Raw genomic sequence first — 16475 nt, forward strand, 5'->3', positions numbered from 1 at the left:
GGCCTCGGCGGCGGGTGGGGTTTCTGCCGTGGTTGCCGCCGTCGCTGCCATGGCCATCGTGGCCTCCTTCTTGTCGAGCGGGGCCGCCATGTGGCGCGGGCGGAAGGTCGCCGGCGCTCTCGACGTGCACCAGCTCGATGGACACGGGGTAGGTCAGGCGCGTGATGACCGGAGCCTGGGATGGGATGCGGGCGGAGGAGACCTCGACGACTTCCAGGATGGCGCGAGGGCGAATGGCGCGTGGGTCGTTGGTGCGTGCGTCCAGCCGAAAGACGGCCATGTCCGTCCGGGAGCGGGTGGCAGGGTGGAGACGCTCAATCCAACAGCTGGAGTCCAGGAGGTGCTCCGCGGTGGAGAGGTTCCATGCCTGCGGCGGGATGCCGCGAAGCTCCAGCTGAACATTGAACGCAAACGAACCCGAGCCCGCATGAGCAAGTTTGCACCATGGCCGTAGAGAGAGCGTGAAGCCGAATCTGGCTCCGCCCAGGTAGTGGTCGCCGGAAAGCCTCTCCTTTAGCTCGATTGAGCGGAAGATGAGGAGGAAGTCCTCAGGATGGTGGAGGTGAACGGAGAAGTCGCCAGGGCGGAGCTCAAACTGCTCGTACAGAGCGGTGGCGACGGCGTCGGCGGAAACTGCGGGCCGCGTGCCGGTGATGCTGGCGACCATGGCGCGGCGCAGGGTGTCCTCCGCCTGCTCCATCTCGACGGAGCGCGAGACTATGACACACACCGGATCCGGAGAATCGACGGCGGGTCTAGTCGCTGCCGTGGGCAGAGCGGGGAGAGCGGGAGGTGGGGGCGGCGTCGCCGGCCTGCGTGCGGCCGTGCTAGGTGGAGCAGCAGCAGCGGCGCGCACGAGCACGCGAGCGGGGGCGCGGTCGGCGTCGGAGCGGTTGGTCTCGCAGTTCTTGGACGCGTGCCCGGAGATGAAGCACAGGCGGCATCTGACGTCGTTGGTGCAGCTTCTGACCCGGTGGTGCGGCGAGAGGCAGCGGAAGCAGAGGCCATCTTCTTCCTCAGGCGTGGGGCTCCGAGGGCGCGCGACCCGGGGCTGCGCAGTGGCGCGGCGCGGGCGGCGCTGTCGATGCCGGCGGCGAGGGCGCTGGAAGCCATCCGCATCCACCTGGACCCCGTTCTCGACGCGGAGAACCACCGAGCGAGGCCCGAGGCGGGCCTGGGCAGGCACGCGCGGAGCAGGGGAGGACGCCGGCGGCGGCGGCGGTGGCGTGGGAGAGGGGGTTGGGCGGCGCGGAGAGGTCGAGGCGCAGCTCAAGACTTCGCGGTAGGAGCGCGAGGAGGAGCCGGAGTAGCCGTCAGATCCAAGCCAGCGGCTGACGCCGGAGTCGGAGCGGGCGTCGGAGGCCGTCATGGCGCGGAGGAGCGGCCGGAGGGGCGTCGACGGCGGGCTGGGGGCGGCGGCGACTAGGCTAGGCTAGGTGGGGGAGCGGGTGGGTGCGGGAGAGCTCCATTGGGGCGACGTCCGAAATGGGATGTTGTGTTTTGCCTTACATTTAATAACAGATGGTGAATTAAAATTTATTTTTTACTGAGCCTTGGCTGCTTTTATATGGTATGCATAAAGCCATATTTTTCCGATAGTGTCGAGGATAAATAATATCTAGAAACCAGTAAATTCATAACTTGCCACCCAATAGTTTCTATGATATCCTGCAATATAATTATTACTATATGTATTTGTATTCCAAACCTTATTTTTCATGGTTAATCTCATTGAGCATATAAATTTATCAAGACTTTGAAGTACAGCTGCTAATTTGCAGAATTTTGAAATAAAGTCATGTACAGAAGCAGGAACAGAAAATAGGTCTTCAAAGTAACAACCCCAGTTTCTTGCGTTGGCTAACAGATTTAATAAGCAAATAAATAAGATTCTTGAAAATACTACTAACTGGCGATGACCATCGCAATCTTGATGAGTAGTTGGGCAAGATCTGTTCGTGAATATTGGTCTCATGTCTTGTTTCATTTGCTTGCTAAGACTATCACAACCTAGAGGGTTTCCTTCTAAGCAAGATTCACCAATTTTTATACAGTAATTTCTGCACCAACTTTCTGTTTGAAACCAAGTCACACGTGCTATGACTAACCATAGTTTCGTCCTTATCAACGTATCTGAAACCTAAAAGTATATAGCAAGAGGTAAGGTAAAGAGCTCAACCTCATTAAAAAAGAGAAAGAGAGAAACAGCTACGTTTGAAGTTCAGACTGAGTATTGCCCATCCAGGTGGTTGACACAAACCTCAAAAATTACAGGGATTGTCACCTAATCAGAAGATAGAAGATGCATAAGCGATGAAAAAATAGAGTTCTCATAGAAGGAAAGAAACCAACCCATGCAATACTCATGTGTTTAGTACTTCAGTGGAATACATACGGGTGAACTATTTTCGTAATACAAAACTAATATTGGCTCTTTCAAGTTTCCACGTTGTTTACATGGAAAATATATGCTATCATGCTAATATAACTGCAAACGGCTCACCAAAAAAGAAAAAAAACATCTAGTGAAAGAAATATCAGAGACAACACACAACAAAGAAAGGCCTAACTGAAAGAGATAAGTACCATGGGCAACATTTTAACTAAGTTCTAGAGAACTCTCACAAAGTAACAACTTGTAAAACAATAACCAATATGTTAATTTTTTCAAAACAAATTGCTTCACATAACTGTCAACGCTAAAGGTGGGTATTTTTCTAATCATAAAGTTTTGCACATCCGACTTGCTGAAATGGGGGCAACTTATCATAATGATCTACCTCTCTAACCTAAATTTTCTAATCATAATGATTGACATCTCTAACTTGCATAAAAATGCTCAGCTTAGTATTTTATATATAAATGGGGGAATATAAAAGGGTTGTGCAATGATGAATTTCTCTAAGCTACAAATTTGACCAAAACTTTAAGGGACACAAATATTATGTGAATGAAAACACAACTTCGTCTCGTGGAATTTTTTTATGTAAGTCCCACCAACATTGTAACAAAGTAGTTGGTGTTTGATTGCTTTTACAAAATCCTAGAAGCCAAAGAGATATAAACCAAGGGTTCGCACCTGAATAAATCAACGAACCAATAAGGTTTGACACTCCAGATAGGGATCGGTATTTAGTAACCTCTAATTTAGTAAAGGACATGTCTAGCTGCATTCTGAAACAAAGGAAAACAACCAAAAAAATTCAACTGCGGAGAAGTTAGTACCATTGACAGGGCATGATGTCAGAAAGAGAACTTATTGAGTCTGAACCAACTTTTAAACTAAGAAGAGAAAGCAAGCAGAAGACAAGTAACTAAACAAGCTGAGAAGTTCCTCTAGGGTGGACCTCCATGAGTTTAATTCTGCTTCTGGAGGTCTAGTTACAACAGTTTTAGCAGTGTAACAGCATGTCCAGATCAGATAAACCTCCAATAAATGTATGAGCAGACTGACGATTAGTAATAACACGACAACTGAAGAAAACACAAATGCAAACTTACATACTATAATGTGATGGGCTCAGCAATGATAATCAAATTAGACAGTTAGGCAAATTGATACTACTAATGTTAACTCAAACACAAAGTTTAAAGGGCTGCTAGTTTTACAACAGTCTTCAGGCTAAGTTACATATCAAAAAAAAAAAACTTTAGATTAATGCTTTTCTAAGTAAAGATTAATTTATTATGCTACAACCTACAACTTACAGATCCATGCAAATATTAATTCACAAATAGATTTCTAAAAACATGGAAATAAACATCCATCTATACATAGGCATGTAGATATATATCATCCAGGCCTTTTTTTTAGTACAACCTGTATGGAACAGAGATCATTTCTTGCTAGCTTTGCACAAACCTCAACTTGCATGCCATTTGAGAACTTAGTTTTTCACCAAATCAAGAAAAACGTACTACCATCAACCAAGCAACAGGGAAGATAATGTGGTTAATATGATGCACTGATACAGCTAGAACTTGGCAAAATCTACACTGTCACACCTCTGGAAGATCGGAAATGAAACAAAGAGGCAAATGCGTACATAGTAAATGAAGGTGGAACAAAGCAAAATGAGAAAGGAGGCAAACCACTGTGGAGATGCATCAGGCATGTGCATGATGGGACGAGTCCGAGAGCGGCGGCAGGGGCAGCAACAAATGGTGCACGCTGGTGGAAGAGGAGCACTATTAGATTCTTGGTCATCCTGCGGTTGCTCTGGGTGGTGGCCGCTGGTGTGATCGTAACCACGATTTCTTTTTTCTCAGCCTGCAGGTAGCAAGCCACGGAGCATCCCTGGTGTACTCAGGCCATCGGCTGCTCTTCCACAACTCTTTCTCCACAGCCAGGTGCACGATTTTGGGGATCTTGGAAACTGCAGGAAACGGCATCCCCGTGCCACAACTCGAGCCCCTCCGTCACTGGTCTTAGCGGAGGGGAGAGTGACTGTCGTTGCCTCCGTTAAGCTTCATGCACTAACCAACTATTTCAAAAGACCGATGTGATGGAAAGAGCTAGGCAGTTCACTTATAGTTTAACATCCCCCCTCACGTGTGAGGCGCTTCATGCACTAACCAACTATTCCAAAAGACCGATCTGATGGAAAGAGCTAGGCAGTTCACTTATAGTGAGGGGAGTAACAGCAATTTATAGAATAAATTGTGAAAACCAGGACTCGAACTCGAAACCTTGGCTCTGATACCATGTTAGATTGCTGCACAAGCCAATTGAACCAAAAGTCTGAACTGATGGAAAGAGCTAGGCAGTTCACTTATAGTTTAACAGCTGCCGCAATGGCGCCACCCCATGCTCTGGCGAGGGTGTCGGATAGAGGTCCAGGCCAAGGACTGAGGTGACAGACAGGGAAGAGGAGACCAGCAAGGTGAGGGCGGATACGACGGCTAGGGCTTGTACAACCTGGCAGCCGCGCTATCAATGCCTCCTCCAGGGCCTGGCCTCCTCCCCTCTCCTTCACGCAGAAGATCTGCGACGTGGCCGCCCCTACTACCTCTGCCCGACGCCGACGTCTGCCACAACGACACAGCCTCCATGCCCACCAGCCGCTCCCACTATGTCGGACTCCTCCAGGGTTGACTAGGTTGGTGGATGAAGGCAAAGACGGGAGTAGTCGGGGCGGCCACCGTGGACCCTAGCCTGCCTCTAGGGAAGAAGATGGGTGAGCGGATGGATAGAATGGGTGGGAGAGATCTAAAAAAAGGATGACTGGTCGCGTGTTCGGTGGACCGGTTCTGGCTCCCACCCACGATCCTACGGTCCAGGAAGGTGCGCGCGGGAGTAGCCGGCAAAGGCCTCACAGGCCAGCAGTGATTGCAACAGGATTAACTATTGTAGTAATTCGTTATGATTATGAATTTTCTGTTACCGTGAATGGAAAAATGTTAGCAGGTTACAATTTCAGTTGCATGATCTATAGGATAATGCCTGCGATGGCTGTAGGTTCAGTCTTATCAGCATATTGTCCATGCTGTCTAAATCGCCGGCGAAGGTTATATAACACCCACGCACCTCCCTTCATATGTCAAACACGACGCCCAATACTTGTACTCACACTAACTACATTGTATTTGGTCAACAACAATGCCCACAAGACAATTGACCACTAGTTAGGAACGGCTGTAATGGAAGATCATGGAGACGACAAAGTATGAGGGGCATCGATCGACTCTTCCTTATCTACCATGGAATCTCTTCTAAGGGGAGACGAGATGATTTAGGGTTAAATTCTAATATCACCTCTTTTCGCAAAATCTTACCATGAGATGGTGGTTTGTACTTTGTACATGTGTCGGAACGTAAATATTTCCGTCGCTATCAAATGAGATATAACAGCACTGCTACGGATCCCATGCAAAAACATCGACCTTGTCTCAGGGGCGAGGCGTGCCGTCGCACTACACCTTTCTTGTAGATTGTTTGTTAAGGCGCGTGCTGTTTCCATAGAATACTACGGAGTATGCACATACTGTCGGCTGATGTTCCAAGACATTGAGGGGCAGTTTTTGTATATTTGAAAACAAAAGGTTGTGTTGTTAGTGACATAGTTCTGAGTGTGTTTGAAAACATCACCCTCAGCTCGCGGCAGAACAGGAGACATCTATTCGAGTAAACAGGCATGTGAGCTTGGCCACTACTCTGAGTGTTCCGCAGTTAAAGTTTCTGATGGGCCATGGCCTGGCCGGAGGCCAAGTAATTGCTGCATGTAAAGTACTCGTATTCTTTCAGATCGGAATCTTAAGAGCTGCAAATCCAACAGTGGTCTGTAAGATGGGTTAAGCATTTGTGGATCAATTAGTACTTAGTAAGCATGTTCAAACATCATGCAAAATCTTAGCAATAACTATCCGTGGAGGATGATCACTCAATGCTATTCAGAACTGCGTGTTGAAATGCCTCATACCCGAAAAATCTCAAACATGCATCATTTGGAAGGACTACAGACTTAGTATTACCAAAAGGTGACAAGTCTTAACATAAACAGCAAGGTCAGATCTTAATTAACATAGATCAGCAACGCTCAATACTGATCTTGCCATCTGGATTGATGGTAGGTAGCAACGCATTAACCAGCGCATAGACCCTTGGATCTTCTTCAAGACAACAGATTTTGATCCTCTCAATGGAAGGATAGCTTCCTCTGCCCGACAATGTGGCCCTTGATGAAGACAAGGCAGATTCAGATTTCTTGCATATACTACATTCCTCCTGTAGTGTCAAAATTAGGGTAACATAATACTTAGAGGATTAGTTCAGGCATACAAATATTTTTCTTTACCTTCTTCATTAAATGATATTCCTATTTTTACATAATGCAGCAGAACCTCTCTAGGCAGGCAAATACAAATAATAGTCATGTCTAGGAGGAATGGGCATACCATTTTGAGCTTCACATTTAGTTCCTTCAGCTTGCTTGAGCGCTGGAGAATGCGAAGAAGTGGGTAGAAGTCGGCACCCATGCACCAATCCCCCAGCAGCAGGCTTGTGAGGTTATTGAACATTGGGCATGTTTGCATACCTCTCTCAAATGCGAGCTTCATTTTGAACAAAGAAAGTTGGATAGTTGATGATATGATGTTCTCGTCATAGCTTGTTACAATAATACAAACAAGCCAAGAAAAATATATTCACCTAAACCTGTAATGGTACAGAAAATAAAAGGAACCCATTTGTACCTCGTGTAATGGTGCGTGCAACTCCAGTGTTGTGGCATGTGAAAGACCATCAAGTAGACGATGACCATACACCATGGTGTCGATAGGAAAATTTAAACTCTCGGAACTTAGAGTAACTGAAGCTTTTACTAGAGAAGACAAATCCCTAGTTACTATAGCACCAAGACAGGTGGGGTCAAGGATAGAGAGATCGGTAAGGCTTCTAGCACAAATCAGGAGACCCTCGCCGTTAAAGCAGCGAATCATATGCAGAACCTTGAGTGACCTCGATGAGATCTCTTTCACGCGAATCAAACTGCATTCCTTCAGCTCTAAATATTCAACCACAGACCATTCATTGTTCAGCATCTCAAAGAATCGGTGACACAAAAACAGAGATTGGAGCCTGATTATTTTGAGGTGCTGAGAAGGAAACATTGATGTGCTATCCAAATAGGGAGAGTGGACCGATCCAGAAACCTGGAGGAGACGAACTTTGTGCTTGATGGCATGACGAACCCATGCAAAATTATTCCAACTACTGCCATGAGTGACAAAGATTCGTGCCTCATCCAAGCAAACAGCGTCATCACGCAAGAGCAGCAAGTGGTCTCCAAACTCCTTCAGCTTTTCGTCATCCACACCCCTCGGCTTGTTTTCATCCTTGAAGTCCTGGTAATCAATATGGACGAATGGTGTAGAGGCCCAGAGACTGCGCCACCTGACTGAGAGAAGACTCGTGCGCACGACCTCTGGCATTGGTAAGAAGGACATCACATGGTGCAGCAGCTCATCAGGCAGGCTGCTGAGCCTGTCGACACCATTGCTGTTTTCTAGCGCACTCTTGGAAGCACTGTGAATGGAGGCTGGTGCCAACATTTCATCAAACATGCCAGCTGCATGAATCCAAGAAGGAAATGCATAAATAATCAAAATGACAGGGATATGGATATACTGCTTAAGTCTTAGAAACAAAAAAGTAGATGAGACGGTTTCATACATAAGAGAGTTTCAACCGTGAAGCACTGTGCTGGGATACAACAAGCTTATGTAAAAGATAGTACATAATACAATTTAGGAAAGGAAAAAATACAAATGGAGCCCTGGGGAAAGAAATGTTGAAAGTGTAAGCTGTAAATGCATCCTTCTAGAGAAGGCGGGTCTACATATATTGCTTCAGAGCTAACTTAACTGGTAAGCAAAAAAAAAAAAAAATCAGAACCGGGTTAGCCCCCTTCCCTCCCAACTCCCAGGGAGGGATTCCAATCGAGTCTGACCTGGTAGAAATTCCGGAGGGAGGTGGGACGCGGAGGCGGCGGCCAAGCTGGACCGGCGAGGAGGATCCGACCGGCGAGGCGGCGGCGCGTGGCACTGGTATGGTCCGGTCCGTGATGCGAAGGTCCAGCTTTCTGGTCCGCGCTATCTATAACCTGGTCCGTGATGGACTCTGTAATAACCGCCACTGTCCGGCCAGCCCTTCTCGTCAGTCGGCATATTCTCCCCACCCCAGTCCCCACGCCGGAGTGCGGCTGCTGCGCTGCCGTGAAATTCCAAGAATTACGCTGGCTGGCTGCTACTTATTACCGGTAAGCTGCATCCAACCTCAACCGTTTAGTATCACATTCGGAATTCGGAGGGATTTCCGCTGGTTTATAAGGGTCTCCCCAGGTACTGTGTCACCATATCTCTATACACTGTAGAGCGACTGTAGTGGGTCTAGGGTTACGCGGCCAGAGGAGGGAGCTACGCCCGGCGGGAGTTCCTTAAATTCCTTATACCCCTCTCCTTTACAAAAGTGACGATGAAACAATTATGAATCTTGGTAACTCTGAATACACAAACCTAGATTTGACATGTATTTTGCTGCCTTCTCATATTCTATATAGTTCTAGTTCTAATTCTATACGATGTACTCGTTGCTCCAAATAAATACATACACCCCCTTCAACCATTGTTTGAAAAAAATGATTGAATGCTAAGTTTAAGGGGGCATAAATGGCACACTTTTTAGCAATTGATTGAATCCTAAGTTCTGTGTTCACCAACGGCTGAAGATTTCCTGTAGCCATTTAGCTCAAGGGGACGTAAATGATGTATCGCCTCTGCATTGATTTCCTGCTTCTGATCTGTCCAAGCGATCTGGTTCGTAAATTGTGCTAGTATTTACGCCTGTATAAGACCAAATTCTTGTTCAAGATGGCAAATGGACAAGAGACATACGAACAAATAGGTGGTGATGACGATAATGAAGAAGAAGAGTATGTGTTGCTAGAGTTGGATGATTGCTTTTATTCCAACGTCCAACCAAATTCTCCATATATACTCTCTGTAAGTTGGCCCTCCTATGTGTCTGCAGCTTACTAGTACTAATGGATATGAGGCTCTGTTGTAGATATAAGGACAAGATGATGTACCTCTGGATTTTCCTTACGCACTTTTGCTATCGCTTTATTATTGAAATAGCTTGCTTGAGATTTGACTATTCCAGAGATGTTTAAATGGCCCCAGAGTGTTTTTTCTTATTTTACATGAAGATGAAGAAGTAGACTAGCCTACTTGTTAATTATTTAAGAGTTCTCCTGCAAATAGTATGCACTATGGCCTACTAGTAGAACATGAAAGGAATATAAGATATGTTTATTCTGGTATTTTGACCAACTTCCCTTCAGTTCTTTTGGTTGTTATATGGTTAATTGATACAGTTGTCAAATACAAAATCATGGTCGGTGTGTATAGGCCTTTATGGTTCACTAAGAAATCTGTGTTTCACCATGTAAAACATGGTAATTGTTCATCGCGTATTCTACTTATTGGCTTTTTGATGCCACACGATCTATGCATGGGAAGAAGTCAGTGTTAGATGATCAGTGATTGGCTCACATGCTCTATCACTATGTATGTGTACATCTCTAAGTTGTTTGTAATCATGTTTTTCAGGGTTTGGATACATTGACTCCTACCTTGATAGTTGGTGATGGCCTGAAGATGGTATGTCTTGTACATGTTATGTTGCTTTTAAAAATGCTTACTTGCCAGCTTAAGGGGCACTGTTCTATGGTTGTTCAAGTTTTTCTTATTGAATTTGTACTTTTGATGTTTGATGCAATATGGTCTTAACCATATTTCAGAGTTGTGGAGTGTCGATTTGTTGATACTGATGTAGATATTTTTGTGCACTAGCTGCATACACTGCTCGGGATGTTCATAAAGATAAAAATATACAGCTAATGTTTCACTGTTTCAACTTTACATGGTCTAATGTTAGAACAATATGTGGACATATCCATTTATCAGATCAAAGGTGAGAACAACATGCAGATATGTCCATTTATCACATCAATGCGTGGAGAATATTGAGAACATTTTTATAACTTTATAATTTCTAAGGGTACTACTCCAAAAGTATTTTCTAAGAGGACAACATGGAACGGAGGAGCATTTGAATAACATATACTATTTCAGCCAGCTTTAGCACTAGCATCCATTGCATTTGCTGATTTTCTGATGTCACATGTACCCATTAAGCTTAATCCGTTGTCCTTCTACGTGATAACCATCAGCTGCTTAAATTTTGGAATATGTAGTTTAAGCTATCAACTGTGGACTTGCTTAGTGACTGAGCTGGTAACCGATGTCTCGTTTATTGACAGATTGGTGAGTACAAAGAAACGGTTGGCACGTGCTATGCATTTTCAGAAAGTGGTAAATGCTTCAACGAAACATTTTTTTTCTCAGCATGTTAGTTGTCGTACACTGGTTTGGTTTACTATATTGATATATTGATTTGATATATACCCTGCGGATGTTTTTCATGAACCTTCATTGAGGCTATGTTTGAACTAGAAATATGTTTTATTCGAACTTGTCAGTAAGGCTTGTTACTCCTTGCAGCCACCTAACGTGAATTTACAATGGGATTCATTTCTGTTTATATGTGTTCATTTCCTTTGCCAGATGCTCCACCAAAATCCATTCACGACGGGATGGCCCCTCCCAAAGAAAATAAGGGAAAGCAAGCCAGCAATAGCAAGGAAGCACCAGCACGATCCAAGGCAGTGAAACATCTCTCGAGCGTTCAAAAGATACTCAAATTCCGGTCCATCGGTGAGGATCATCAGGACTACAGAGCATATCTGGACAAGGACAAATAATTTTAAAACCAAATTCTAGCTGATTAACCTTTCTTCAGAACTAGCGGCATGCTACTCAAAAGCATCAATGCATACAAAGTACAATTTTTTTGGGTGAGCATTCTTTTGCAACAATTTAGATGTGCCGAGAATGATTCCACTGGACAGTTTTGTTTGCAGTGAATATGATGCTAGTATAGTTATTAGTAACATGTTATGACATGTGTGTTACAACCATGAGTTCTGTTGGACTACACTAGTTCTGTTGGCTCACTGTTCAAAATTCTGGGGTTGACAAATTTCGTTCCAGGACCATAGCCCTTGTCTGAACATGTTGGCTTGCTATAGTTTTGTGTATAGATCCAGCAAATTTGCTGGGTGAAGTGAGCTGACAAGCATCTTGAAGCGAAGAAAATTCTTCTTTTGCAGTTGCCGAACAATTTAATTGCAGTATGACTTCAAAATAGTTCATCTCCCGGTGTGGCCTGAAAATAGTAGCAAAGCTAAAGTCATGGAAGAATTAGGGATGAAAATAGAGCTCGGATATGGACGGAACTGAGTGGTGCTATATTTGTTTTCATATTATGTTGCGGAAACAAAAACAAATACAGAAACACTTGAAACAAAAAGGGAACTAGGTATTGTCGAAAACATATACAAACTGAATACGATGCGGGAACGGAGCAATGCAGATGTTCTCCAAAATCAAGAAAACCATTGGATCATGAAAATATCAAGCATTTAAGTGAATCATGAAAAATATCAAGCATTTAAGTGAATCAACAAACTTGTTCCCTAATACGAGGAAAAAGGGGAAGGCCGACCATGAAAGCCTACTAGAATGTATGAAGGGCGTTTACGGCCGCATGATTTGCGATTTACGGGCCAAAATATGCCACCGCGAACCAGACCCCTCGTAGGCAAATGGCATAACCGCATATTCCCGAATACGTGGTTATGCCGCTTGCCTAAATCTGCAGACTGAACGACATAGCAGGGTTTTGCGTTGTTTCACCATATGTGTGACATATTTTTGCAAAAATGCAAACATGATCGCAATATAAAATAAAATTTGATAGTTGTAAACCTCACACAATACAACAAGAATCCTTATTAATCACAACAGTAGTTCAAATCCAAATAATTAAACAAATAATTTGGATCACAAATAATGGTTCAAATCACACATCAACGAATAGAAGTGCCACACTATCGACTGCCATGCCTGAGCCAATGGTGTTGATCGAGATCAAGTTGAAGCTCTTGCGTGACTCGGCGTTCCCAATGTTGTGGTATGTCTCAAGAACTGCTTGGATATTGTCCAAGTTTCTTTTTGGCTTCACCCGAGTACCGACATTGTCAAAAAAGAACCAAGTTTGAACCCTTCTCATCGTCGATGATCATATTGTGAAGAATCACACAAGTGGTCATGATGTCATTGAGGATTTCTTTGTCCCAAAACTGATAGGGACCCCGAACTATTGCAAACCTAGCTTGCAAAACATCGAAAGCTCTCTTGATATCTTTTCGGGGTGCCTCTTGTGTCTTCGCAAATTCAGATTCAGCTTTGTTGTCCGGATTCCTGATGGTCTTCATAAATGTTGCCCACTTGCTGCCTCTTGTTCTTTCTATCCTCGAGCTCCTTCGCTGCAAGCAGCACAACCATCTGCTCCATGTCGCCGTCGAGTAGCTCATCCAAATTGGAGTCATCGGAGTCCGATGAATTCTCCATCAAAAACAACTCGCATGGGATCAATGGCATCTAGGGCCGCGACTGCGGTCAAATGCGTCGAAAGGGAGGAGATATGCATACCTTCGCGGTGGAGGCAGATTTGCGGGGGTGGCTTGGGCACGGTCAAAACGTTTTGGGGTGGGCTGATTCGGTGTGGCACAAGGATTCACGGCGGCGCACCGGGCTTCTCGTGATGGAGCGACACAGTGGAGAGACTACCACACCAACGCGCTTGAGCTCTGACCGGAATCCATGGCGGCAACGACCGTGGCTAGGATCCGGTCGATTGGGCAGCCGACGGCCTCCCGCGAGTGGGGGAACAGTACGGGGGCGCAGCAGGCAGGTTTCTACCAGCTAAAATCAGAATGGAGAGCAAAGACTTGGCCAGGATATGAGGTGGTGCGCGACTGCAACGGAGGAGGAAGGGCGGGCGGGCGCGAGCTGAAATGTCACCGTGCGGCTAAAGTGGCTTTCGCGCCAACGCTTCACGGGGATGAGTATCGCCCTAATTCGGCCATCGAAACCGTTTTTCTACGGGCTGGGGGGCCGCGTTTACATACCCCTCAAATTTTTTTCCGGTTGGGTCAAATTTACGAAGCCTGTTCTGGCACTTTTTTTTGACCAAAAATCTTAAACGGGCGGTTTTTTACGGATTGGGTCATTATACTGTGAGATTTATTAGACTGGGACATGCACGCTAAACCTAGACGCAGGTCTCTGTTCTAGCGGAAAATGTTGTTCCGTTTCTGTTTCCATTTCCACCAATTTTTTTTGTTTTCGTTTCTGTCTTTTCAGTCCATTTTTTCATAAAAAGTCATGAACTTTTCGCTCCATTTTCATCCCTACGCAGAATGCACAAATAGTACATGACAAGACGACCTGCACGTGGAGGGGAGGTATGATTCTTGACGCCGGATACTTTGAACACCCGCGCAACCTCAACCAGTGCATCCATGGCCGCCTGCCTAGCTATCTGCTAGTGCCATCGACTTCTCTTTTCTTTCCAAGGGTCATTGATCTCGTTGAATCTCTAGCCCGTGTCTCTCGCGGCAAACTTTGCGAGGGGCTAAATTGCAAAACTGCCGACGGACGACGGAATCTTTTTTCACTTTATTAATAGGTATAGATAGGACAAATGCCTGTGCGTTGCTAGGGAGGAAACCTTTCACCCAACACTATTTGTCACTGAACTCCCTTATTTTCATTATTGCGATTAAACCATCCGATAACACTGTCCAAAACTTTACTAAAGTCCACTTTAGAACTATTACTTTCTAAACAAAGTTGGAAGAATCCAGTTGCGTAAATGAATTGGCCCTCATCCACAATCAGCCAATACCATTGTAATCCACTTAATATAATAATTCAAAGTGAAATCGGTCTATAGTTACCTGGGTACTGTCACCTATACATATACAGTGTGATCTATTTATTCCCATTGTCCCATCCCGAACATATATGGTATGTTGTGCATAATCTGAGTTTCAGAAAACGGCCCCGAGAGAGAATGGTTGTGCAGGGTACTTGATACTTCACCTGTTTGTACACCAAACTTTCGAATCAAAGTCTGAATATTTTCGGAAGTACAAAACGGAAGAAGAATTCAAGAACGGACAAGTGCCGTTTCCCAAATCCATGAAGGAAAGAATGAACTTGTTAATGGCAAACGGGAAACGTGTGGCTTCAACGTCCTCTCCAACTCGTTAATATTTCTTTTCATGAGCTTAATTGTTGGACAACAGTCTAAGCTGCTCGACTGAAATTCAGGTGCATTTAAGTTCCGTAGGGCAGGGATTGAGTCCGCGAGTTGAGCTCGACAAGTAAGCAACGACAAAGAAGTACACGAGCACCATGACTCCTCCTCGTGCGCAACCCGGCGACCACCAGAACCCTGCCACCAGCTTGGTAGATGGCCCCAAAGCCTGTATAACTCCCTTGCATGTGATATACTGATATCAAGCCATTAACATCATATGATTTCACCGCAGGTGCACAAGCCTAACAACAGCAGCAGGTTAGCACCGAAAGGGCCAGCAGCGAGTAGTCCTCACTTCAACGTCCACTATATCAACAGCCCCAAAGACGGCGTTCGCCTGGCTCTCCCACGATCCCATCTATATTTGTCTCCTCAACTCCCTAGCTCTTGCGTTGCGTTCCCTCACCTTTTTCCCTTCTTCTCTATATGGGCGCAACAAACGCAGTGTTTATCGAACCGCGTGTCTCATCTGCGGGGAGCTTCCTCCTACTGCAACACCGTCTTTGCACTCGTCGGGACCAGGTCATCCAAGAACCAATGGCGTCTCGTCTCGCTACCGTAGGCTCCCGACGATTTTGTCATCTCGTCGCTCGGTCGCTGCATGACTCCTCCATGAACTGCTTGCCACGCAATCTCGCCGAGAAGTTCCAGCAAGGCAGCAACTGTCGTCCAAGACGGAGGTGGCAGCGCGCGGGCGGTCGCGTTCGACGTCATCAGCACTGACCCTGTCAGCGTCGCCGCACCGGCCACGCAGGTTTAGTCCTGAACGGTTGCGCCGATCGCCATCTGGTCATCGATGCGACAGACTTCTCTGAACTCTGCTCATGCTGACCAAGGTCTAGCGATTCGGCAACAGCGTGGAAGGTTCTGCAGCAGGCCGGCGATGACCATACCAGTACCGCCTGTTGGAAAATAAACTAGATGTGTTTAGGTTTTACATTCTTCGGTTTGACACTTGACAGTTTCGTCAGTGTTTTAGGTTTAGGTGGACAGCGTCGTTGCTTGTAACGGTCTGTCCGTAGCTTTAGGAGGGCTTGGTTCGTGTTTAGTGCGATCACCTCCACGCATGTAGGATCGTCGTGCGTTCAGCCCGAGTCGTGGGATGGCGCGGCTCTGTAGGGGTTGTGGCGAGAGTCACGGCACGATTTGTAAGTCCTGAGAATAAAAGGAATGAGAAAGAGAAAAGCAGAAGTAGAACACTGCACAAAAAAAAACTACCGTGCGTTCATCGTCTTCCTCTGTCCCGTGCGTGTGTGTGAGATCGTGCTAGGGTTGAGGGCAACACGTGGTATCAGAGCCTCGTGATCCTCGATGCCGAAAGGAGGGACGCCGAGAGATGGAGGTGACCCGTCCAAGAGCGCCGGCGATCAGTCGGATGCGGACGCGGAGAAGCTCAAACTCGGGTCGCCGCAATCGGCGTCGAAGGAGCGGGCGCTCGCCATCCCGCGCTCCGGGCGTGAGGGGGGTGGTGGGTCGGGCACGGCCTGGCCGATGCTAACCCGTTCCAATTACAACTCTTGGTCATTGCTCATGCGCGTGATCCTGCAGGCTCGGTACCTGTGGGACGTGATCGAGACATGAGAAGGAGAGTACGGCGATGATCGTTCTGCAATGGAGGGAATTCTCCGGTCGGTGCCACCGGAGATGATTCCCTCGCTCGCCATCAAGAAGACGGCGAAGGAGGCCT

The 16475-nt window shown here is 46.1% G+C and overlaps 2 protein-coding genes across 3 annotated transcripts; one reads left to right on the forward strand and one right to left on the reverse strand.

Annotated features, from left to right (window-relative positions):
- Positions 1-6445: 6445 nt before the first annotated feature.
- LOC127304586 (F-box/FBD/LRR-repeat protein At5g22660-like) lies at positions 6446-8621 on the reverse strand. The gene is made up of 3 exons (XM_051335227.2): positions 8448-8621; positions 6895-8066; positions 6446-6724 (listed from the first exon to the last, which is right to left on the reverse strand). Exon 2 carries the CDS (start codon positions 8059-8061, stop codon positions 7144-7146), a length of 918 nt encoding a protein of 305 aa, XP_051191187.2. The 5' UTR covers positions 8062-8066; positions 8448-8621; the 3' UTR covers positions 6446-6724; positions 6895-7143.
- LOC127299026 (uncharacterized) lies at positions 8386-11562 on the forward strand. 2 transcript variants are annotated; one of them, XM_071819733.1, is made up of 4 exons: positions 8386-8756; positions 10108-10158; positions 10821-10872; positions 11125-11562. In XM_071819733.1, exons 1-4 carry the CDS (start codon positions 8547-8549, stop codon positions 11319-11321), a joined length of 510 nt encoding a protein of 169 aa, XP_071675834.1. In that variant the 5' UTR covers positions 8386-8546; the 3' UTR covers positions 11322-11562. The 2 variants fall into 2 exon arrangements, with proteins under 2 accessions (XP_071675834.1, XP_051184849.1); XM_051328889.2 differs by lacking the exon at positions 8386-8756 and adding an exon at positions 8776-9498.
- Positions 11563-16475: the final 4913 nt, after the last annotated feature.

Source organism: Lolium perenne, chromosome 5, assembly GCF_019359855.2.
Source record: "Lolium perenne isolate Kyuss_39 chromosome 5, Kyuss_2.0, whole genome shotgun sequence".
NCBI classification, from domain to species: Eukaryota; Viridiplantae; Streptophyta; class Magnoliopsida; order Poales; family Poaceae; genus Lolium; species Lolium perenne.